Source organism: Rhipicephalus microplus, chromosome 6, assembly GCF_043290135.1.
Source record: "Rhipicephalus microplus isolate Deutch F79 chromosome 6, USDA_Rmic, whole genome shotgun sequence".
Taxonomy (NCBI): domain Eukaryota; kingdom Metazoa; phylum Arthropoda; class Arachnida; order Ixodida; family Ixodidae; genus Rhipicephalus; species Rhipicephalus microplus.
In genome coordinates, this window is record NC_134705.1 from 193,824,484 (window position 1) to 193,850,319 (window position 25,836).

General features: G+C 42.5%; 3 protein-coding genes across 4 annotated transcripts in view; 1 reads left to right on the top strand and 2 right to left on the bottom strand.

The window, feature by feature from the left end:
* LOC142765775 (coiled-coil domain-containing protein 97-like) overlaps positions 1–9,033 on the bottom strand; it is a 17,211-nt gene extending 8,178 nt beyond the window's left edge. The window contains exons 1-4 of one of the 2 annotated variants that reach the window (XM_075867427.1): positions 8,275–9,033; positions 6,611–6,729; positions 5,259–5,376; positions 4,811–5,163 (exon numbers count right to left, since the gene is read on the bottom strand). In XM_075867427.1, the coding sequence (XP_075723542.1) occupies positions 5,055–5,163; positions 5,259–5,376; positions 6,611–6,729; positions 8,275–8,891 (963 nt within the window). In that variant the 5' untranslated portion in view covers positions 8,892–9,033 and the 3' untranslated portion in view covers positions 4,811–5,054. Of the gene's footprint in view, positions 1–4,810; positions 5,164–5,258; positions 5,377–6,610; positions 6,730–8,274 lie in introns of those variants that run through there. The other variant, XM_075867428.1, reaches the window with a different exon arrangement.
* On the bottom strand, positions 1,894–2,675 carry LOC142765777 (coiled-coil domain-containing protein 97-like). Its single transcript, XM_075867430.1, has 2 exons — positions 2,342–2,675; positions 1,894–2,246 (listed from the first exon to the last, which is right to left on the bottom strand). Exons 1-2 carry the CDS (start codon positions 2,548–2,550, stop codon positions 2,138–2,140), a joined length of 318 nt encoding a protein of 105 aa, XP_075723545.1. The 5' UTR covers positions 2,551–2,675; the 3' UTR covers positions 1,894–2,137.
* A 359-nt stretch (positions 9,034–9,392) lies between the features above and the next one.
* Positions 9,393–22,329, top strand: LOC119166804 (arginine-hydroxylase NDUFAF5, mitochondrial). Its single transcript, XM_037418166.2, has 13 exons — positions 9,393–9,743; positions 10,592–10,632; positions 11,232–11,295; positions 11,393–11,440; positions 13,079–13,185; positions 13,875–13,914; positions 14,732–14,842; positions 15,986–16,072; positions 17,892–17,952; positions 19,033–19,116; positions 21,179–21,261; positions 21,368–21,417; positions 22,011–22,329. The coding sequence occupies exons 1-13, from the start codon at positions 9,486–9,488 to the stop codon at positions 22,039–22,041; spliced, it is 1,065 nt and encodes a 354-aa protein (XP_037274063.1). The 5' UTR covers positions 9,393–9,485; the 3' UTR covers positions 22,042–22,329.
* Positions 22,330–25,836: the final 3,507 nt, after the last annotated feature.

Genomic DNA, 25,836 nt, shown 5'->3' on the forward strand with positions numbered 1-25,836 from the left:
TCACCCTTCAAGTGGACAGGTTGACGAGCTGGTTTTCCTGAACAGTTCCTGGCAGGGCTGGCAGAAGTTATTCTACGCAAATATAGGCCTAGAAGAAAAAAAACCCCAGCACAAGTTGACAAGACCAAGGTTTCTGTCGTCCCCTGCGTGCACGGCGTCTCCCACAGCTTAAAAAATTTTAAGTGGTGGCACGAACGGAAATAAGAGTGGTATGCTCGGTTCCTCTGAAATGGAGCTACCTTGGCAAGCAAGTGAATGTGGCAAGTTCTGGAAAACTTGCATGTCAGAAAAAAACATGCAAGTCGCTTTGTCCCCTGCAAAACCGGAATGGTGTACGAGATTCCGACGTCTCGTGGGCGCTTCTACGTCGATCGGGCGGGCCGGTATTTTAATGATCGACTACAAGAACATGCAGCAATCTTGGAACGAAGACAGCCAGCAATTTGGCAATTGATTGCACAAAGTGCGGGTGCAAACCCTTTTTCCAGCAGGCACGCATTGTTCGCAGCTATCGAGGTTCCCGAACTTGAGAAATCTACAAGGCCTACAAAATGCATAAGCGGCGTCAGCATATGTCGGTGCACCCTCGATAGCAATAACAGACAAGGAGATCAGCTATCTGTACCCATTAATAGACGTGCTGTATAGGACACATGCGCCTTCTTAATCCCCCTCCCCTTCCTGCCATGTGTAGAAGCACATTTATTCGTACTTTCACAAATAAGCACACTTGTTGGTAGTTCAGTGCTCTTTCCTGTGTGTTTGTCTCCTCGTTTTTGAGCTGTTTTGTGAAGATGAAACGGTACCAACAAGCTCGAACCCATACACTTTTAAAACAGCATCAGTTGTACTTTTTTTTCCTGAAGTACAATTAGTGCTACTTTCTAAATGTTACAACCTCTTGTTCTCTTGTGACCCCTCTTAAATGTAGTCTTGCATACATATCTCTCTTGTCACTGTCATACATTTATAGCATAGCTGTTAAGCTCTATCTTCGTGTAGAATGTCTCACTTAATTTGCACCGGACTTAATTTGAGACTTAATTAGTACTATACAAATCAAGTCGGAAGCCCTACTCAGACAACCTAAGTGTGGTAGCCAACTGCATTCGTGAATAAGGAAATACAGGGCCTGTCTGTAAAGTAGTTAGACTAGATTCGGTAAAAAGAACTTGTAGCTCCACCTTGTACGTCTTAAATTCTTCGAAATTGTTTCCTTGGGTGTAGACACATTCAATTTTCATGCTGCATAGACTCTCTGAAAGTTGGCCGTCGTGAGCTCTTTCAGTCATGTAAGCATAAAGACTGATACAGCCCGGTACAGCCCTGGCGCAAGCCCTGTTTCTTAATGGTGCTACATGGAAACCTACTCAAGATCCGTTGTTTCATCAAGAAGCGAAGCCTTTGAAGCTTCACACAGAACCTTAAACAGTCGAGTACTTTGACGGGACACACTGGTCTTATAAAAAAAACACAAATAAAACTTTTTAAGGCATAGCACATTTTAGCCTGCTAGAAGTAGTTATGCATTCTTCTTATCTGAAGTATTTCTTGAGATATTACGAAAAATCGACTTCCCCTATTTTCCTTTGACCTCATCATTCAATATTCTAGAAAAAGTTATATAGGCATATTTTAGAACAATTGGAGATCACAGTTAGACCTCTAATTTTTGCTAAATTACATGAGTTATTGCCATGTCTAATATGAAGGCTGGGAACCCTAGAATTGTTATCTGTTTATATTGAAATAAAATTTGTTGCAAGAGATAATTCAGTTTTATTTTTTGCTGGAACTCGCAAGCTTTCAATTGCAACTACCATTGTCAAAATTTTGTGAGTTTGCAAGTGAAAATGATAGTGAAGCTGACTTGAGAGCCCGATAACACAATGGTACTTATCATTAGAAGGCTTTATTATAACAGCAATAGATTCTCTTTGATGTCTAGATGGCAGAACAAAGAAATGTTTCAAAAAGTCTTTTTTTTTTTTTGCAAGGTTCTGAACCAGAAGACCAGTGCCTACCCATAAGCATGCTCAAGAGAGCATGTCAAACAATGTTCATGCCAAGCCCTTTATGCATAATTTATTTACATGTCCAGGTAACTGGAGTTTTATCTCGCACTTGAAAAACTTTTTCATGCGACTGTGTCTAAAATCTCCGGCTCTTCAGCATCGAAATACTTTTCCTCTTCGTCGTGCTGCCTCGTCTGGAGGGAGTCGAAGTCCGCGTTGTTGTCGACGGACCTGCAAGGTGAGAGAGTGCATTTCAAACCAATGTGTTTCCACGAAAATCCGTCGCTCGTAACAGACTTTCATTTCAAAAACGGTCAGTCACTTACTCGTAATCGTAATCCTTGTCTTTCCCAGAGAGGAAGCTCTCGTACATAGTGTTCATGAACGCGTTCCTCAGGAGACGCTTTTCCGTCGCAGAAACATGTGGTGCATCATCTTCACACTCTAGATTGGCCGTGGAAAGGAATATTTTTGAAAAATGATGAGAAATGTCGCATTTCATTGCATTTAAGTTGTATTTCTTTTCCTTCTCCATCTGCGGTTGAGGAGCAGTGACTATGGTGCTCGGCTGTCAAAGATGGCGGGTTCGATCCCAGCAGCGGCAGTCGCATTTGGATGGATGCAAAACGATAGATGCCTGTGTACTGTGTAATGTCAGTGCACGTATAAGAACACCATATAGTTGAAATTTCCGGAGCCCTCCCCTATGGAGTCTCTTATATAGTGGTTTTGGAACGTAAGACCCCAGACATAATGAGGAGACACATAGGAATACCCTGCAATCGAAGAAGGACCTTCTGCCATTTTCATCCCATCACTCAAAGCTCGTCAAACGTGCCACCGCACTGGCCACCATGAGGATTGCCCATGTCGTTGATGTCCCCATCGGGTCGCTTCAAGTTTCACCCTTCAAGTGGACAGGTTGACGAGCTGGTTTTCCTGAACAGTTCCTGGCAGGGCTGGCAGAAGTTATTCTACGCAAATATAGGCCTAGAAGAAAAAAAACCCCAGCACAAGTTGACAAGACCAAGGTTTCTGTCGTCCCCTGCGTGCACGGCGTCTCCCACAGCTTAAAAAATTTTAAGTGGTGGCACGAACGGAAATAAGAGTGGTATGCTCGGTTCCTCTGAAATGGAGCTACCTTGGCAAGCAAGTGAATGTGGCAAGTTCTGGAAAACTTGCATGTCAGAAAAAAACATGCAAGTCGCTTTGTCCCCTGCAAAACCGGAATGGTGTACGAGATTCCGACGTCTCGTGGGCGCTTCTACGTCGATCGGGCGGGCCGGTATTTTAATGATCGACTACAAGAACATGCAGCAATCTTGGAACGAAGACAGCCAGCAATTTGGCAATTGATTGCACAAAGTGCGGGTGCAAACCCTTTTTCCAGCAGGCACGCATTGTTCGCAGCTATCGAGGTTCCCGAACTTGAGAAATCTACAAGGCCTACAAAATGCATAAGCGGCGTCAGCATATGTCGGTGCACCCTCGATAGCAATAACAGACAAGGAGATCAGCTATCTGTACCCATTAATAGACGTGCTGTATAGGACACATGCGCCTTCTTAATCCCCCTCCCCTTCCTGCCATGTGTAGAAGCACATTTATTCGTACTTTCACAAATAAGCACACTTGTTGGTAGTTCAGTGCTCTTTCCTGTGTGTTTGTCTCCTCGTTTTTGAGCTGTTTTGTGAAGATGAAACGGTACCAACAAGCTCGAACCCATACACTTTTAAAACAGCATCAGTTGTACTTTTTTTTCCTGAAGTACAATTAGTGCTACTTTCTAAATGTTACAACCTCTTGTTCTCTTGTGACCCCTCTTAAATGTAGTCTTGCATACATATCTCTCTTGTCACTGTCATACATTTATAGCATAGCTGTTAAGCTCTATCTTCGTGTAGAATGTCTCACTTAATTTGCACCGGACTTAATTTGAGACTTAATTAGTACTATACAAATCAAGTCGGAAGCCCTACTCAGACAACCTAAGTGTGGTAGCCAACTGCATTCGTGAATAAGGAAATACAGGGCCTGTCTGTAAAGTAGTTAGACTAGATTCGGTAAAAAGAACTTGTAGCTCCACCTTGTACGTCTTAAATTCTTCGAAATTGTTTCCTTGGGTGTAGACACATTCAATTTTCATGCTGCATAGACTCTCTGAAAGTTGGCCGTCGTGAGCTCTTTCAGTCATGTAAGCATAAAGACTGATACAGCCCGGTACAGCCCTGGCGCAAGCCCTGTTTCTTAATGGTGCTACATGGAAACCTACTCAAGATCCGTTGTTTCATCAAGAAGCGAAGCCTTTGAAGCTTCACACAGAACCTTAAACAGTCGAGTACTTTGACGGGACACACTGGTCTTATAAAAAAAACACAAATAAAACTTTTTAAGGCATAGCACATTTTAGCCTGCTAGAAGTAGTTATGCATTCTTCTTATCTGAAGTATTTCTTGAGATATTACGAAAAATCGACTTCCCCTATTTTCCTTTGACCTCATCATTCAATATTCTAGAAAAAGTTATATAGGCATATTTTAGAACAATTGGAGATCACAGTTAGACCTCTAATTTTTGCTAAATTACATGAGTTATTGCCATGTCTAATATGAAGGCTGGGAACCCTAGAATTGTTATCTGTTTATATTGAAATAAAATTTGTTGCAAGAGATAATTCAGTTTTATTTTTTGCTGGAACTCGCAAGCTTTCAATTGCAACTACCATTGTCAAAATTTTGTGAGTTTGCAAGTGAAAATGATAGTGAAGCTGACTTGAGAGCCCGATAACACAATGGTACTTATCATTAGAAGGCTTTATTATAACAGCAATAGATTCTCTTTGATGTCTAGATGGCAGAACAAAGAAATGTTTCAAAAAGTCTTTTTTTTTTTTTGCAAGGTTCTGAACCAGAAGACCAGTGCCTACCCATAAGCATGCTCAAGAGAGCATGTCAAACAATGTTCATGCCAAGCCCTTTATGCATAATTTATTTACATGTCCAGGTAACTGGAGTTTTATCTCGCACTTGAAAAACTTTTTCATGCGACTGTGTCTAAAATCTCCGGCTCTTCAGCATCGAAATACTTTTCCTCTTCGTCGTGCTGCCTCGTCTGGAGGGAGTCGAAGTCCGCGTTGTTGTCGACGGACCTGCAAGGTGAGAGAGTGCATTTCAAACCAATGTGTTTCCACGAAAATCCGTCGCTCGTAACAGACTTTCATTTCAAAAACGGTCAGTCACTTACTCGTAATCGTAATCCTTGTCTTTCCCAGAGAGGAAGCTCTCGTACATAGTGTTCATGAACGCGTTCCTCAGGAGACGCTTTTCCGTCGCAGAAACATGTGGTGCATCATCTTCACACTCTAGATTGGCCGTGGAAAGGAATATTTTTGAAAAATGATGAGAAATGTCGCATTTCATTGCATTTAAGTTGTATTTCTTTTCCTTCTCCATCTGCGGTTGAGGAGCAGTGACTATGGTGCTCGGCTGTCAAAGATGGCGGGTTCGATCCCAGCAGCGGCAGTCGCATTTGGATGGATGCAAAACGATAGATGCCTGTGTACTGTGTAATGTCAGTGCACGTATAAGAACACCATATAGTTGAAATTTCCGGAGCCCTCCCCTATGGAGTCTCTTATATAGTGGTTTTGGAACGTAAGACCCCAGACATAATTGTAATTTCTTGCACTCTATCTCTGCACAGTATGGATACCAGAGGCACCACTGTCATTCGTACACTTCATTGCCATATTAACTGCAATGACACATCGGCTAGCCCTCAATTTTTAATGGCTTGTAAGTTTGGCAATTGAGAACGACTACTTTTGACAATGATTTGTAGTTAGTGGACGTTAATGCAGAGCGCTTTTTCTGACTCGGTGGGCACAGTCACAGGACTTAGTAACTGATTTCTATGGTACCAGTCCTTTAGCATGCACCTAAGTACAGGAACACTCTTGTATTTGTATTTTATCAAAACACCAGCTGCCTTGTGTGGGCATCATCCCATGACCCTAAAACTGGCACTTCAGCCATTTATGGAGCGACGACGGTGGGCAGATGACAGAATGTCCAGAGTATTTTTGATGCTACCGACCTTGGTACACACAGCCGGAACTGCGAATTATCTGGTCCCTCTATGATCTGCGTGCAAAGTCGACAATGTGATGAAAGCCCACCTGGTCGGTTTGAAACATACGAAAGAAAGGGATCTCAACGTTGACCGAAGTTATTTTTAACATATTGATACACAACATATATTTATATATTGTTACCCGTAACAATATATAAACATCTCTACCCTGATGGAGAGCCACAATGTTAATATATTTTAGAAATCAAGGCGTAGTCTTTTGCCTCCTTTCAGTTTGTGCAGAAAGCTGAAATTTTGGCTAGTTGATTTTGACTGAGATACATGTCACCAGCGAAAATGAAATCGGGACACGGAAAGTTGCACACAGGACGTTGTTGGACGCTGGGTAATCGACATCCAGTGGTTGTCCCTTGTGCGCTCTTCTTTGTCCATGTACTAAGAGCAGAATGGTTTCTCAAAGGATGTGATACATTTGGTGTGACAAGGTCGTCACCGTTACCTACCTTCTTCTTCAGAGTCTGAGTCACTTTCTTCAAATGTGGCCTCCTCGAGGTCCTGCTGCTGTCTTCGAAGGCTCGTGACCTCGTTCCGATCTATGTGCTCCATCAGCAGGCCGGAGAACCTGCAGGGCACGGGTGATTGTTCCAGAATCACTGCTCAAACAGGGTCACTTGAGCAATGCCATTCGTGCGGCTCGTACAATCACAACTGAACCAAGCCAGATGAGTTCAAAAATTTACTCCCCATATGTGCTTACAGTTTAGGCGAGGCTTGGGCATCCTGAGATTGATTTACCATAAAATTCCAAGCAAGGGTCCCCACAGCGGGGAAGGATAATGCGACCAGAATTGGGAAGGGGGCAATTGCTCGGTCCCTGACTGGTCATTGGCACTTACTTTAGATCTAAAAATGGGAGGGGGGGGGGGCACATTTTAAACATTTTACATTCTTGGTCGCTTACCTCATGAATTTTTTTAATGGAAGTGATATGAAAACAGATGCATCTAGCGTAAAAATTAATATCCCTAGAGAAAGGTGAGATTCTACATTTTTTTAAATGCACAGTCTTCACAGCACAAGTCGAGAAAGTTTGGTGTTTGCAGTGGCTGCCTAACAGACTAGAATACTCTCACATAAAACATTGTTTGTCACTGCATTGTTGCGTATGGACTACAGCCTCCTTCAAAAAAGTACAGAGGAGGCTTTACGTAAGCATACAGCTTGTGGTATGAAGGTTGCTGTTCCAAGCACTGTCACCTGATGCATGCGTAAGGTTGCCGGGTGTCGTGCTTGGAACGTATCCAATGGGGAAACTGGTTTTGTTTAAAAGGCGCATTACCGAACCACTGCCTTCACTTCAATAGTTTAACACGTTTCGGACTAGACAAGGAATATGATGAGCCGGTGGATAAAAGAGTTTTAGAATTGGGTGCATAGGATTTGCCTTGCTTTGAGTACATTGGTTACTTTCATAATGTAACACGTGTATAGAAGAGATTGGCATCCGATGCATACGCGATGCTAACAAATGCAAGACTTGCACCTATTCTAAAGCCAAAGAGTCTGCAGTTTTAGAATAGGCTACGCAGACTCGGCAATCGTTAGGTAAGATACGGTATTCAGGAGGATAGCGTATGATGCGTGCACAGCGGCGATAAACGCTAACACAAAGCTTCGTGGACACTATTTTAAAACCATCTAGTTAGACTTTTTCAGAATAGGGTACACAGACGTTTGTGTCAGCCTGTGTCAGCACTGTGCATGCATCATACCCACTGCTCTGGGTACCCACTTGAAGTGATGAAAAAAGCAAATCCTACTCAAAGGACGCTCTCTGTGTACATTTCTTATTACTACACTATTAGCCTTAGAATAGGGAACCCAAATCTTTGCACAAGCTATCTTTTGCGTTTGCTGACATCGCGTATGCGTCATAGACAATCTTTTGGGCGCCTACATTAGGTTACCGAAATAGCCTGTCGTACTACTGAAAACTATTAGCAATAGTAAACTGTCATACTAGCAGGCAAACTGCCTACTACCTCAACTACTGTTTACTATTGCATAAGCGTCAGTTGCGGCGCTTGAAGCGCACACGGATCGTTTTCCTTTGCCCATTTACTTAGGAACCATCTTTAGTGTTATTTTTTTTTTTTTCAGTGCTCACGTTAGAGTCGAGAAGTCCATCTTGTCGAGGTCCAGCTTCTCCTTTTCCGTCATGTAGCGGCCGATCATCTGTTCGAACAGCAGCGGGTTTCTTCGCCGCATTTCTTTGTCGCTGAAGTACTCGCCGCCTGTCTTGAGTCTTTCGAGGGCCTCGTATCGCCTATTCTTGGTTTGCACGCTGAGCGCTCGCGAGCTGCCCCTGCGGCTGCGTCTCTCGATCTCCGTGACGTGAAAGTCGACCTCGTAGTCGACTCTCCTAAGCGCCTCGAAGTAGGCGGCGTCTTCCTTGTACAAGAACTTGGCGTAACGCTGCAGGAACAGCGGCACGTTGCCGTCTAACGTCTTCTCGGCGATCTCTCGCTTCTCCTCGTAACTCAGGTCGGGTTCCCCGCGTTGCTGGTGCTTAAAGAACCCTTCCGATGCCGCGACGGTGTCGAGGATTTGACGCCGCTGCTCGGCGGCGACGTCGTCCACGACTTCGGATTCTGCGGTCGCTCCGTCAATCGTTGACTCGGCGTTAGCGACGTTAGTTTCCATCGCTTCATCCCCAACTTCTTCGACTGCCGCAGCGATACTGCCCAACTTGGCGTCGTCGGCGCGCTGCGCGTCGCAATCCATGGCTGTCGTACAACCACCCTCGCGCAATGACGTCTAATTCCGTGCCGTGGGCGCTCGAAGTACCGTAATTAACGACGGAGACGAGCTGTTCCTCGATCTGCAGATTGCGTCAACAATCGTCTTTGAAGACATGCGAGCTGCCATATTTGTTTTTCTCCACTGTTGACGCTGTCCATGCGACTGGTCCGAAGAAACGAGAGCTTTGGAGCGTAACTAACTTTAGTAGCTGTACTTTAGTTCACAAACAGGGCCGGCTTTCATTTTATTTGGACGCTATAAATACAATAATGGCAACAATTACATTGCCATGTGCTTACTCATGACTTGCTGCGCAACACATTTAAGTACAAAAAGTTGTACAGCAGAAATAGGTATAAATTACCCTATAAACACAAAATAGGTATGCGTGTTGTGCAGTTTTGTCGACATTACGAATTTCTTCAACTTACCGTACTCAACTGCTTCAGTGGAATTCCGAAACCAAAACTTCTCAAAAAAAAAAAAAAAAAGTCTTATGCACGCTTTGCAAAGGTGGCGTGTGCCCTAATGTTTGAGCTCTCGTTGCGATCGTAGTTCGTATCTTTTAAGCGCAGAATGCTCGTCTCCGAATTCAAACTGTGTCGGATGCTGTGTCGGAGGGTTCCCGGAGTGTGGATAGCACGAACTGGCCAGACTGCGAGGTGTGGCGAACCCTCGAACACCGCCGGACCCAGTGATGGCTCGAGGTGTTTCTACTCGTCTCTGCCCCCGGGTCATCAAATGAACGTTTTCGACAGAAAGGCGAAGACGCGCCACAAGACCCTGGCGGCCCTGGACAAGGACGTCGAAGTGTACGACTACCTCAAAGACGAGGTGGGACCCAATAGGCCGCCGGTGATTCTACAGCGGCAGGTGTAAAGCTTGCTACGGTTGTTTAGTTCAACACGCTGCTTGGGTGTGCTTCACTGCCACGCATCGCGAATCCGCATGCTCTACCCAGCCAACTGATTTCTTTGCATCGATTTAAGCCCAAGTAGTCACACTGTGCTGTCGCAGAAATCTATGCGCGATTCACCGATCTGTGAACGGTGACGTTGTCGCCTGGCAACTTAATGTACGCACGTTTTCATAACGAGGTAACTGGTTTCTTCTCGCAGGCACATTTCTAGCGGTTTGTTTAATTGCTCACGCCATTGTGTCTCTGTGGAGTATAATGAATGCGCATGAGCAGTGAAGTTACAGGTGCGAGTTTCGAGTACTACGCAACTCTCGTCACCCCTAGAGCGTTTACATGCAACAGGCTGAACTGCACAATCACCTGAATCTTACCTCGATGCCGTCAGACTAATCACCGCATCAAGGAATATGGCGGTAACGAGGAACCAGCGTTGATGACTTACAAATCATGACAACATTGGAGGAACACTACTCCAACAACAGACGAAGCATAAGAATGAACAGCATTGGAATAGGATCATTATAACGACGCCAGGGAGAGAAAATGGTTTTTCTCATACTTTTATGTTGCCCCTGCTTATTCCCAAAGCACCTCTCTTATTGCGAAAAGGCACTTCGTAAACAAGAAAACACGTAAAAAGTAAAATTCAGGTGGCCATGCTAACTTGCTAAGGCGTCATGAACTGCACTGTTTGTCGACAGTTCTGAACTTGTACTGGTTTGCACGTTAACGTGCATTATTTATCTCTCTCTGTCTCTTTCAGGTTGGTTATCGGTTGGCTGATCGGGTCTATGACATTAAGAGGTAAGATTTTTGCACATTCAAAAAACACTAATAATCCTGTTGATGTGTACACGTGCACATTCATCAGAACATCTGTACAATGAATGCTTCCACAATAAAATTGCGTGTTCTATAAAAAACATGTTATGAAGGGAAAGAGAACCTCATTCCAAAACGTGTAAGTATCTACAGCTTGCACAGCATGTCATAAACACAGGTTTTTAATGTTCTGGTGCTTCAACATGGTAGTTTGATGATATTTTCAGCATTTTCTGGCAGTCGTTAACTTTCTTCAAAGCGGCACTGACACAGCAAGATCATTATTGTCCTCTGTGCATGAATAGCTAAGGAACATGCACGTGATTTACTAATGGCATTAACCTGGCAACTCAAAATTTGATTGCCGTCATGTTGATAATCTAGCATGGCGGTTTCTGCGATGTCAGTACGAACAATCTGTTGACATAAACGATTTTGATGGAGCCATTGCCAATTGACTTAAATACTACTGCGGTTGACCCGCACAGAACAACCCCTCAATTGCCCAACTTCTTGTTTTCTAGATAGATCATGTGAAATTTACAGATTCTAATCGATATGTCATTGTTGGTGCGTTTCAGAAAGTTCCCAAGAGCTGTGGAGCTGGGCTGCGGTCGAGGCCACGTGTCGCATCATTTGGACTCTGTGAGCTTGCGTTATCCATGAGGGACCAAATGGGAGTTGGGTGCTCCTCTGTAGTACGTGAACATTTTCCTTAGGGGTGCCAATTTCTTACATTCAGGAAGCCGTGGAATCCCTCGTCCTGTGCGACGCGTCTCGAGAGTGCCTCGTAAGTTTTGCTCGTTTTCATTCGTTTTCCGAGCATAACATCCTGCATATGACATTAGACTGCTATATGAACTACAGTCCACGCAGCCTACAGACAATATATCTGTAGACATTATACTAGGAAACCTGAAAGAAGATCGGTCTGTGGAGGATACTAGATTCAAGAAATGTGCTGTGCCCACTATACGTTACGCTGTGTTGAAGTTACGTAGTGTGTAAATGATTAGATAAACTTTTTAACAATAGCTTTGATGCTTTCATTGCTCTAACGAAGAGATCAGTGTTATTGCACGGACAAGGCCTAAGGGGAATTTTGAGTGAAAAAAACAAAGCCAAACAAAAAACAAGACTTACACACAAAGGAGAAGACAAGACAAGTGACACTTTTTTCAACCAGACTTGTCTTGTCGTTCTTATAAATGTCTTGTTTTGTTTTGTTGTTTTTTCCTCTCTGCTCAAAATTTTTGTTAGCAATGCACCATCTCAACTAAATTCAAATTTTGTTAACATAGCGTAGCACCGAATTTCTACTTCATTTTGTTTACATTTTTGACCTGCTAACACTTATGTTTATTATCTTTGCAGTGTATACAAAGGCATTCTTTTACTTGCACATTACTAATCCAACAGTGTTCAGTGCAGTGGCAGCCACACTTCATTCTGTGCACTTCTCAGTACAAAATGAGCCTAGGAGCTATTATTTATTATGTAAGGATTCAATTTGGTCATTTGTGGACATTTTTGCATCAGCATAACCAGCATTGACGTCTGATTAGTCACTGCAACGAGAGAAAAACACCATTTCGACAACAGACAAATAGTGAAACGAAGCATTGAAATAGACCCGCTCGGTTATTCATTTCAGATGCAGCATACGCAATGGTGCATGCCGTTTGTTATGAGAGTCCACAATTGTTAGCAGAAGGCGAATTATACACAGATGTATGCATCACGTTATTGCTTATATTTAAACATAAATTCCTTGTAAACAACAATATGCACAAAAGATACCAGTAAGTTACTAACAAGGGTGCGGTGACCTCATCTTTTGTACATGCTGTGGTTGAGGAATGAATAGTTTCACTGCAAATGTAAACGGGTCCCGCAATTTTAATTAGTGAATTGTTGAATCGAACACATGTTTAACCAAGGGTCTGTCTCCGAGCTATATGACGTGTCCAACGTGCTCTAGTAAACCAAGCAAAAGCATGAACTTCAAAATGAAGGAATGCTCTTTCCTTTAAAGGTTTCTATATTTCTGCATTGGCTGAACAGGCCGGCTAGCTAGAACTCTGAGCATAGTTCAGAATTTCTTGTACATTGTGCGTCTTTTCATTGCAGCCAGTGTGTAGTCTTTCTTTTTAATATCTATGTTCTAGTGTAACCATCTACCATGACACATTTAACAGTGACAACCACTATTTGATGTGTATTTTCAATCTTGACTGTTTGCACACCTTCGTAATGGTGCGTCATCTCTTTGTTGTTTTGACATGCATTTCATGTCAATCTTTGCAGCTGCAATGTCGTAAGTGCAACTTGTGCAGGTCTGCTGCATGTCATAATTAATAGCTTTAATTTCGAAATCACACTTTTTCTGTCGCACGCATTTTCAGCCACGTTTTTTTACTTGCTACAGATACGCTGCAAGGTGCCTAAAGACGTGCCCGCAACGAAGCTTGTCGTCGACGAAGAGTTCCTTCCATTCGCAGAGAATTCTGTCGACATCTTTCTCAGCAGCTTGAGGTAGGAAGAAAATTTTGCATGCCTAACTCATTAAAAACTGCCTCATTAAGCTCTTGGGCCTCTTAGGGACACTGAAGGCAAGTGACAAGCTGACAGGGATTGTTAAAATAGCATTCCAGACACTGCGTAGTGCTAGTTTCATGCTGAAAAACTCTTAATTCGAAAGAAAACTTTCTCTTAGTGGTGTGCATTTTATTAGCACAATTGAGAGCTGCCCTCTGTTGAGAATAGGCTGCTGGTGCAGCCATGGCCCTGCACACTTTACTGCCTAAAAAATGGCGATGTGGCGATGAAGCCAGGGGCAGAGCACAGCAATAAAAAAAATAGAGTATTGTCAAATTGTTCCTGCTTGCATAAATCAAACCGATATGCACTATCGTAAAATCCCAAGAACGCACAACCTCTTTGATGAAAGATAATCGGACAAGATTTACAGGGGTTGGGGCCCTGGCTCAGTTGCGAACCAAGTTCAACATGGCGGCAGAGGAGCCCCTAAAAAGCATGCACTCATGTGTTTCTCATGAAATGTTTTATTGAATATACGTGCATTTGTTGTTTTTACTAAAGCGTAACATATCCTCATGTGAAATGTCTTGTGTTATTACGAGGGGTTAAAGGTGTTCTTCAGATGTTCCAACAATTTTTTATTACAAGTGCTATCATCGATAACTTAATCTTTTTTCTTGCAGTCTCCACTGGGTCAACAATCTTCCCGGCACATTCAAACAGGTACAGACAGTTTTCCACTCATTGAGGAAACGTTTAGTACAGCTGCAGTTATAACAGCTGCCACAAGTCAGTATTATATGTTGCTCTTCTGCGGTTTCTGGACTGAGGATTTGACTTTTTCTGTTTGTTGCAGAATAATTTTAATTGAAGGGCTGGTGAAGGTAATGCCAATTATATTACCTGAATACTATGGCTAATGCAGTTGTGTCTAGCATAACATCTATTAAAATACAAACATGTACATACACCACAATTTATGCGACCACAAATAGTGTTACAGTTACAATTACCTTTGAGTATGGTTGTGTTGAGGGGCACTAAAGAGAAAAAATGATTTTCTCATATTAGTAAAGTACTCTTTCATGATATGAAAAACACCATGCTTGCTGTGAGAAAGCGTTAGGTAGATGAGAAAACACACACAAGCAAAATGCGGGTGCAATGCAGTTTCAACACCGCCCATCATGGCGCCTTAGGTATTGATGTTGTATAGTAGGGCCTACAACGTCCCTAATAGATGAAAATGAAGTACCCTAACCTCTGAAGCAGCAGAGACTTAATGTGCTGATTTTCAAGAAGTTTTGTTGAGCCATCCCGGCCGAAATGTAATAAAACACTTTAAAATTCTGATGTGACCATTGGAGATATCAACAGGAAATTTTCGAGTGAAGGTATTTACACTGATATTCGCGTTGATTAATAAACCTATGGTGGCAATATAATGACACTAGCATCTTCAGAGTGTAGTTTATCAGTGTAAACTAATCTAGTTTTTGTGTGTGTGCGTGTGTGTGTCTTTTAACTCTGCCTTTTTTAGGTGTGGAACGCACTTAAGCAGGATGGTGCCTTTCTGGGATGTGTCTTCGGTGGTGACACTTTGTACCAGCTAAGGGGCTCCTTGCAGCTTGCGGAAACAGAACGTGAAGGTGTAAGAGACTTTACTGCCATATTTTACTGCAAAAGTTGTTATGAGACCATGGAAACAGCTGATTTTGGAAGCGTAGTTGCCCAAAGCTGTCGGTCTCTATAACAGGTATTGTCCACAATGAGGGAAAAAAGAAAAATAAAACCCAGGGTTCGAGCGCACTTTGACCAAAGCCCTTTTAGAGTATTCTCTGACTGAGCCACGCCGGTGCGTGAAACTCCATTTTACACATGGTTTTCTTCCCTTCTGTATGTTTAGGTTGTACCTTTGAGCTGTTTGATAATGCCAGCAAAGTAGCCCAAACATGCTGGGTGGGGCTGTGTCAGTAGTTGCAGCGTGGCATCACTAGGTACAAGGTAGCCTGTTTGATTCCCGTTTCTGGCAGCTAAATTCTGAAGGAAGCAAAACGCAAGAAATGCACATGTATGTATAGCACGTTCTCTTCAAACGCAACCTGAACGGACTAGGAAAATATGTTCTGTCTAACCGAAGCTTCGTTTACAAGGAGATGATCGTGAGGGCAACGTTCAAGTATGACACCAGTTACATTACCACCAGTTGTTTCATTCTAGCAGCTATTCCATTTCAAGGGATTCCTTTTTACTGAGAGGCCGTTGTACTTTGATTTAAGTGCATGTTTATCAACCCAGGAAGTTGGATTTGATTCATAGCCCCCCACTATGGTGTGCCTCATATTCATAACACCATTTGAATTAATTTTTGAACTGTCCCTAAAGAACTTGTCAGTTTTTGATACCTAAAGAAGTGTCCTGTTGTGGTGAATGCAGTGCGGTCTACATACGCAATTGGCTGGCACAACTACATTCGAATTTCATTAGAACAAAGTTGCATCTTACATGAAAATACGTTCATTATATCCAAACATTCGTTATAAATGTATATTCCTAGCACTGTATTTGTTGCAAGACTATTCTTCATTTGCTTCGTTATAACCAGTGTTTCGTTATATCCGAGTTCATTATATCAAGGTTTGAGTGTACACGTACCGATTTTTTTTTCTATTGGGGTGCCATTGAAATTGTAAGTTGTCGTTTATATTATATTTCACTTGATTGCTTCATAATGTATTGCGTAACACAAGCCGACACATAGTCCCGGTTCCTGAACTGCTTTCTTGCGTTCCAGGGATTTGGTGCCCACATATCCCCGTTTGTCCAACCTACGGATTTGGCTGCCCTTCTGAACCACGCTGGCTTTGTACTACTTACGATAGTAAGTACTGTTCTGTCTTGTTGATTAACATGACCTGCTTGAAGTAACGTCAACTATTCTGCGAAAATTTAACTGCACCGTGAATACCTTTCTGTTTACCACGGTGATGCGCAGGAAAGAAGGATCCAACTTTGTTGCTTTTCTTGCGTTTTTGTATTTGGGGCAATCCGGAAAGAAACATACTGAAACAACTGCTAGCAATTTACTGTACTCTCTCGTATATATCCTGCCCACTCAACAATCTGCACCCCATCTAGGTTCCGTGGCAAAAGAAGAAAGAAAAAAAAAAAAACGCTGTTTATTTCTGTGGTCTCCTTTCTGGCATTATTGTGAAGCAATATACAAACTCAAGTTGTGCACTAAAATTTATGCGTAACTGGCACCCGGCTTTAGTAACGAATTTTCTGTATATTTCCTGTGTGTTATATATAAGAAATCGTAGTGTTGTCACTTCCTGCATACAGCTTCTCGTAACACATTATACTATCGGTTGTATGTTGCTGTTGTGTGAATGTGTGTGAAGCACAGATGACAGATTTTCTTTTTCCCAGCAAAAGTCAGTCTTTTACGAAATCCTTCAATCGGTTTATCAGTGAAGCACTAAAGTCTTTATTAACCTTTCCACGCGCCGCCCATCGAGAACTCTCCATACATGAGCGAAATTGTTGTTACACCCAAACATCATTATAAGAAAGTGACATCTTACACAAAAATAAGTTCGTTATATCATAAGACATAGAGTTTCTCACAATAATACCTAGAAGAAAGCGTGGCGCCACCGTCTATGCAAATTTCTTAAAAGGGCCCCATTGGAGCGCTCGGAATGACGGCATATGTGTCTGCGAGGCTTGTGTTGGCTGGTGTTGAGGGAGGCTTCGGCTCAAAAACGAACACTACTGCGTAAACAAAGCTTCTCTAAAACAAGTTCTTTATGAGCAGGTCTTATTCACACGCATTACATCCTAAAATAAAAGTCCACTCACTTTGACTGCACAACCAAACAGCGAAAAAAACATGACATAAACGCGGTGGAAAGAACGCTCGCTTTGGCGTCTGCCTGCCAAGTTTAGCGGCCATTGGTTACTTGTTACACTTCATAAAATTGTACATCGACGCAGAAGGTTTTAGTGTTAAATAAAACGTGTTTCTGTGCAATGACAAAAATGAACGGTTCATTATGTGCTCTTTTAGTCAAAAATCAATAATTTTAACATGAAGCCAGACGCGTCTTTCAGGTATACAGATCCGAGTCAAGTTCGAAGCTCACATATCCCCGCATTCCCTTGCATCCAGCAACTCACTAGCGCCAGATTTCCCTATAGAAAGTTTGTGAGAAACTCTTTGTCCTAACATTTGTTATAAAGGTATGTTCTTAACACGGTATCTATTTCAAGACTATTTTTTTCATTTTCTTCGTTATAACTGGTAATTCGTTATATTTGCATTCACTATATCGATGCTTTAGTGTACTTCAAGGCACTCTATATTCTCTGGCAACAAAAAATTGTCCTAATACATTAATTTATCTGCCTTAAAGCAACCCATCCTTGCAGGAAATCTGACGGCTCATTGAACGTGCTAGTGCCTTTAGACAAAGTGATCTTGTGTGACAGTGCACTGTGAAATGAAGTTAGGTAAAGACACGTTCGTTATGCAGGAGATTTAAATTCATTCAGAGCTCAGTGAATTTTGCACTCTCTTAGTTTCTAGTTGGTACATGTAGCAAAAACAAGTGATGTACACAGTTGCATGCACAATTTCTCAAAGCATTACGCTGCGTTCTGACTTGTTCAGAAATGCTCGTCTTGTCTTGACATAGGACTCCGACGAAATGACAGTCAACTATCCGACGGCGTTCCATCTCATGGCCGACCTCAAAGGTGAGGAGGCCACCAAGCACCCGTAGCAAAAGATCAGTGGCGATGTATATTTATTTGCATCTGTCAATCTCTTGAGGTATTCTATTAGAGAGGCAAAAACAATGATATGGGTTTTGAGTAAACAAACTACACATAAACGTAAGTCATCGTGTTGGTGCAGATTTTTGTCTCTGCTATAACAAGAGAAATATAGACATGACTTGACATTCAAAATACTGTTTCTACTTACAGGTAGTTATTTTAAAACATGAAGCTTAAAACTGAAACAAACGGCTTCAAGATAAACACAGTATCAATATGGTTGAGGCAGTACTGTAAAATCCCGAGAAAGCACCTTCCATGCAGTGAAAGATAATTCAACAAGATATGGAGGGAGCCCTTGCTCAGTAACGAATCGAAATTTAAGATGGGGGCAGAAGAGCCACTCAGGGTGAAGAATGTACAGTAGACTCCAAACAAGCGAAACTGTCTTGAACGAAATTGCTGCTTGAAATGGAATAACTGCCTTGATAAGATTGGTTTTCTTACTTAAATTCTGTACCAATTCTATCTCGCATTAAGCGAAACTCCTCTTAAGTAAAACACATTTTTCTGGTCCCTTCAAGTTTCGTTTAGCAGGAGTTTACTGCACACCCATGCTTCGAAACAAATACTTTCTTTAATATGCATGCATTCAGTGTCTTCTTACCTTTCAACCTCTTCGGGGGAATAAAAAAAGTTAATTAAACAGTGAAAACGCCGGAAAGATTGGAGGGCTTGCTAACTCATTGGCACGAATTTGAAATATTTCTCCTCCCGACCCCCCAAAAAAGGAGGTGGGAACTTGTTCAGAATTTTACGGTATTCACACAAGCATATGGTGATACAAAGTTTCTGTGTAAATAAAAAGTGTGCATTATGGTACATTAATATACATATCGAGACGAGATGAATTCGAACCACAAAAGCTCCCAGTAAATAAAAATTGAAGAAAGGCAAGGAATTGATCAAGTCGAGATTATCAACAGTTTAGTATGACAAAGTTTAACCTGTTGTTTCGCCGTTCAACATGCCGTGTCTCGTGTGACCGCCCGCTACTAGGCATGGCCGAGAACAACGTGACGTGGAACCGCAAGTCTCACCTACACAGGGATACGATGGTCGCAGCGGCGGCGATTTACCAAGGTGAGACCACGACTTATCAGTCGCCAAGTTTGGCTTTGGTTTAGGTCTGTACAGTAGAAGCCCTCTAATATGTTTTGGACTGGGCTGCCTTGATAGAAATCAGCAGATAATGAAGCCAAGGAAGGTGTAGGGGACGTTATTTGTAAAAGAACGGAAACTTTTGCTAGTTGGTATGCGTTTATCTTTTTTTGTGCATTTCTGTCCCGTGCGCACAGGAACGGCGATGCAGAATTTGTGTACTTAACCCTTAAAAGAAATAATGAGCAATTTAAGGTTGATAAGCTGCACCCTGTGAACTCAAAGGCCATATGATTCACTATATTAAGTTTATTAGTAGCGAAGAAAATCAAGACTTAATTTTAATTTTTAAATTTCGTGCCAAAATTACCTCGTATCACGTCAGAAATTTCAGAATGCATTTTTCATATTTTCACGACATCAGCTCGATAAAATTTTTTCAAACTTAACATTTATATCTAAATTACTACAACACAGTTAATAAACAGTAATAGAAAAAAAAAATTTCGTGGGGGGGGGGGGGGCTGATTGTACTTTTTGTATGTTGGTATGTGCGCGTGTCACACATACTAACACATACTAAATTTTTAAATTTCAAGGAGCAGGGGGATTGAACACTTCTACTCACGGTTGCCATGCAAGCATTAAAATACTTCGAATACAATCACTTTTACGCTCCTCGACTACATTGTTTGTTTGCTTTCATTGAGTTTGTGTCGAACAAAGATAAACATGCCCTTCATCTTTAATTATTTTATTTTTCAATGGGAAAAGTTACTGCTAAGTTACAAAACCGACAGATTGCACACAGGTCTACTTCGGGAGAAACTGGGAAAAACTAAAAATACATGTGGCGCTATTGTGTCATCATCCTTTACGCTGGGTCGGGTTTGAACGGAATGCACATTTGGTTGGAGAAAATGGTGCAACTATTTTTTTATGCAAACTAGGTACACTTAAATATTTGAGCACTGCAAACATTCTAATCGATATTACAGTATTCGAATTCACTTTTGCACAGATTATTTGAAATTTTGAAGTATATTCAAAAGGAACAAATCGTCCTATATTTGACGTCATATAACCCTATCGAAAGGTGGTTTAACTGTAATGTGGAGTTGCTCTGCCATGAAAACACCTTTTAAAAAAAAATCCAGGCTGCTGCGAAATCCCACTTCAAGGATAAATGAATATACTATTACCATGACATCTTAAAAAATGGATTTGAGGGCTTAAATTCCCAAAGCATAGTGAATTTCAAATGTAACGCATTTTACAGGTTATTGCTTGCAATAATATGAAATTTATATGCTGCCGCTATAAAGGGTTGCTTCCACTTCACTTAGAATAAAAAAGAATGACATTTACACTTGCCTTGTTTGAATTTCAAAAAACATTGTGCTGGTTAGTTGGGCCATGGCAAATATGCTCATTTTTTTATATCATAAATTATATACTGTTCAAACTAATCGATTAGAAAATATTTGACCACTCCACTATTTGCACATCCCTAGCTCGAACGCTTCTACGGCAAGTACCCTCAATAGTGTTGCATCCTATGTACGAAATGGATGATGATGAATATGTGTGGTTCGACGAAGGTTCTTTAAGACATTTCGTTCGGTGAAAGCTTTCTCTTATGGGGTCTTCCGAAATATGTGCAACTGCCTAAGGCTAGCGAGCCTGTAACTAGCTTTTACCATTTGCCCTTTTTTTTTTTTTCAAGGACAAGTGTGTTCACCTTCTTGTTCCTTTCCTAAGATAGTTCCTGACTGGAACAGTTTGTCCAGACATCGCCTTCAATGTGCAGGAGAAATCAACAACTGCGTTTCAGTATTGTTATGTTTGCCTAGCTGCCTTGTTTCCAATTCACGGATAAGTTTTGGTGTGTGTGTATTTATCATTCGTCATTTCTCGGCTTTTGAATTATTCATTAGTATGCACTTAAACATTTACTTTTTTGAATTCTCATTCCTTTTGTTTAAGCCATCTTACCAATAGGGGTCACAGAAAAATTGTTAATGTGCTTTCTGTAACTGTGCAGAACTCTATGGCAATGAGGACGGATCTATACCGGCCACGTTTCACATCTTGTCCTTTATCGGCTGGAAGCCAGACCCATCACAGGTGCGTCGTGTCTGACTGATCAAAGTTTCTTTGTGTGCCTCCCATTATGTTTCATGGCTTTAAAGTTAGTTATGAAATGCCACTTACATTCTTTTGCTTTGTCCAGGCCAAGCCAGCAAAGAGGGGATCTCAAACTGTGTCATTGAAGGATTTAGGGTGAGTGCATAAGGAAGAACATTCGTGCAGTAATCATGGAAATATGATTGTTGAGATAAGCAGTTGCTTTTTGACAGACCTGTGGCATTCGCAGACACTTCTCTGTCTTAGAGTTTATTATGTTACTTCCGTAATTGTATTTTAAGGCAGTTACTCAATTCATCTTTTATTGTCACAACTTTTGTTCCCTCAGTATTTCCACTTATTAATTCTTGTTGTATGCATGTGACTTCTTTAATGACTCACTGCTTTCAGCATCAGCCAGCATTACAAACCTGGTTAAAGAGCAAGGGCACAGATGGTGGACTGGTATCGGAAAAACTCACGGAGTTCTTGAATCTGATTACACAGTCTGTTTGATTACGTTTAGACAGACGCAAAGCGATTGATATGTTCTACGAATTCTAATCACATCACCTTAAAACAAAAAACAAGCTGTTTTCATTACGATGAAAGCGAAACCCCTTTTCGAAACATTAGCTCCAGTCGAGTATTCTTGGTTTTGATTTTTGAGCACACCTGTTAATCATCAAGCTTTGTTTGAATTTACTGAATGTAGTGCTGTTTCTTTTTTATTCCTGCAATGATTTCAGGTCTCTCTTAGATCCGGCCAGCAAGACATAGTCTCACCTTCGGCAAGGGACAAGTTCCAGAATGTGTAGTACTATATAGGTTATTTAGACTGATTTATCAGCGCAAAACAGACGGAACATTTAGAAAAGACACGTACACAGCGCTGTGTGTGTGTGTGTGTCTTTTTTAAATGTTCTGTTTTTTGAGCTGATAAATCGGTCTAAATAATCATGAACCAACTCGACCAAGGAGCAGTTTTAGCGATGTATAGATTACCCTCTCAGTCGTGTTCTCAGGCACACAACCGGTGAATAAAGACACAGGGCTAGCGCTTCACAATTTGCACGCAGTTACTCTCTGACAGTTTTGCACTGCAAGACGTGAGGTCTTCGAATGCCGTCTTTCTTTCGTGGCCAACACTGCTGTTATGCTGCCATCAGTCTGGAACTTGCGCCAAGTAATAAGGTGTTGCGTGGTTATGCTGCTGCTTGAAGTGGATAGTCACACAAACGCAGCGCAACTTAAGTGAAGACAGGAGACGCAAATAGACAGAGACGTGTCCCGTCTATCAGCATCTCCTATCTTCGTCCAAGTCGAATTGCATTTGCCCGAGAATGTGCCAACACACCCAAGTAAGGGTTTTAGAAAAGATAATGGCCTCGCAGAGGCAAGCCCCGCTGTTGTACTCTTTCCCCTTGTTCCTTACTGGTCTCCATTTCTGTCTGCGACGATACAGTGGCAAGCCGCACGGAGTACGCCCCCCTCTCCCTCGAAAACATGGGTTAGAGGTAAACAGCCTGGCTGCAAAAGTATTGGGTAGGGCTTACTCGGGGAAAATGGCTTGTTCTATCATTTATTTAGGCCATGTATTTTTTTTTCCCTGCTGGCTGTGTTAACAGTGTTAATTAAAACATCATTGGTAAGAAGAAAGAAAATTGCCGCCCAATAACTCCGTGTGGATGGTGGCCATGGGCGGTTGCAGCTAAAGCCAAAAGCCGCTCGAGAAACTCCTGCTAAAAGGCGGGCGTTGGTCCCGGCGAACGCGTTCTCACCGTTGCCACGTTGACGCTGCTCTGCCGGCAACGTCACTTTCTCGACTCGCCGTTGTCGCTTTCGATCTCTCGTATTACCTCGGCGCTTCGGTTAGAGCATCCGCCATTTGCGTTTCGCTTCGCGATTTAGAACTTCTTAGAAAGTTGCCGAATTATCGGTGCGCAGACGCTGCATGCTCTTGGCCACCCAGGTCTGTACTCGTGACGGACTGCACCATCGGCTTGGCAAACACGAGTCACGGTTCTGCTGTCGGCGCTATTTTTTTTAAACGTTGTCTGCTGTTTGGGAGTGTGCACGATCCAGGGTCTAAGTTGAGACTGTTGCGCGTGAGCTTGGCTTCATGTCTGCGATGGTGTAAATGATGTCACTGATTGCACAGCCAATGGTGTGCGTGCTTGGGAATATGACAGAGAATGATCTCGCTGACAGCGCAGCCAATGGCGTGCACGCTTGAGTACGATGTCACAGACTGCGCAGCCACTGGAGAAGTTTCTAGCAACATGAGGACATATGTATTTTCGTTTTGGCTTACCCATATAACGCTTTCGCTGTAAAAGATTGAATGTTACTGATTCGCGCCCAGTTGTTTCTGACAGGAGACAAAGAGGGGGAAAGAAACTTCCATTTTAGCATGCACAGTGAGCACAGTGCGCGCTGCCACATTAAGAATATGCGTCGCGCCATCTGTTGCTAGCGTAGTGAAGCACACCCTGAACTGCCACGCGAGTAGGTGCTCCGCAAATTATACGCGAAACTTCACATCCCGACTACGGCTGTAAACATGTTTCGCATTTTTTCAATCCTGGAGTTTTGTGCTGCCATGTGAAATCTCGAGAAAATCTTCCTTGGCAATGCGGAATGTCTGGAGCACATAATAATGTCTGAGCACGTGATAAGTAACTTTATCAGGTGAGCGCTACTGCAATGGAAAGAAACGTCTACAGCAAAAAGCCTTGCTTTCGACTCAATCAAACTGCGGCATACCTTGGCTGTGGCAAGACATAATTTGTGTATTGGAAGTAGGGAATCCCGCTGTAGCTTGCGCTCCAGCACCGCATGTGTTTATTATTTGCTTGCGCTCCAGCACCGCATGTGTTTATTATTTGCCAGTCATGCCTGGCACTCTGAACACACTCGCGGTCCGAAAGTGCCAGCCAGAGCACGATATTATAGTGCTGAGGTGACACCAGCTGGAAACAGATAAAGCATGTAGCAGTTCCACTGAGCTGATAACCACGCTTTCCGCTCTGTTCACGTTTATTTGCATCGGGATAGTACGCCGTTACATTTGTACTGAATGTGCGCACTGTGTGGATGCACGCGTGCGTCGTAAAATCTCCTGTTATCGGCATTAATTTTGAATACTTATTCAATATCAATGTGTAGGTGTAACCCCCTGCAGAGGTGGTTTTGCTGCGGTGGAGGCATGTCGTACTGTGAATACACCCGTCCAGGGAAAATCGACACTGCCGCGAAGCTCCACTTCAAGGTTAAATGAACGTTATACCCCCACATTGGTTCATCCGGTTTTGTTTTTTTAGTTTAAAAGCTTGTTATACTGGATTATATGCTCTAAGTATAGAAACATTTAAAACGTTACATATTTTCGCAGGTTACTACTTTCATTCTACCGAAAGTCAAATCGTGCTGCTGTTCAAAGTCGCCTCCACGTCCTTTTAACCGAAAAGAATGCCATTAGCACCAGCCTTGTTTCAAAGAATATATATAGTTTTTTTCTTTCGCGAACCTTTTGCCGCAAACAATATTAGAATCGAATAATTTGTAACTAAACTACAGCCCAATGAAGTGGCTAAGTTCTAAATGAACCCTATAGTTTAAGTATAGCCCTGCTTGTCATTGTATGTGCGCGTGTCCGCGTTAACATGAAAACTTTTGAGATAATTTGACTCCTCCCCCCCTCCTCTGCAATCTGGTTACGCCGGTGACGCACAGCCACAGGAAGCACATAGAAGTGGCGGGCTCACAATTTTATAAATAAGGGGAGGTGGGTGTCTACAAAATGGGAACTTGTCGCGAAGCGATATGGTCAATGTATCCAAGATATGCTGTAATCCCTCGAGTGTTTGCTTCTTTTTTTTTAGCTTGAAAGTGAAGGTGATATCAAGATGTCTACTTCATTTTCGGTCTCCGTGTGCGAACGAATGACAGCGCTGTGCTATAGTTTCTTTTGGTGGTGTTGTGTGTAGTTTGTAAGCGCTGCACCCTCAATACGTGCGCATTTCTTAAGGTAAACTTATTTGGGGTGACGTGAGGAAAAAAAAAAAACGTCTAGTTAAAAGTGTAGCTCCCCATCATCTCTTCTCTCGCTTTCTCCGCATTGTCAGTTTGCGCCACAAATATCTCGTTGAGCTATGCCTACCAAATCGCCAAACGTTGTACTCTACTATAAATAGGTCGCTCGTGACGACATCGACTGAATCTGTTAACGCTGCACGACGGCGGAATCGCGACTTGACCGACAAGTCGCAATTAACACACTTCCGTGTGATGACGACGTGGCATGAAACGCCTGTATGCGTGAATAACGAAACTACCTGCGTGTGGTTTTCCGGTAGCACTAATGCGACTTTGCAAACGTCGCGCCTTCCAACGCTGGTGCATCAACATAGCGGTTTCAGCGACGATTTTGCGGCGACCGCACAGTGGTACAGTTCAAAACTACCGCGTAGGTGAAACTCGGCAGCTAGCGCCCTCTTCACGCCGGATGGCGAAGCTCGGTGACCGAGTTTCCCGTTTGCGGATGCCGGAGGCGCAATGGGTCTTTTCGAGTAG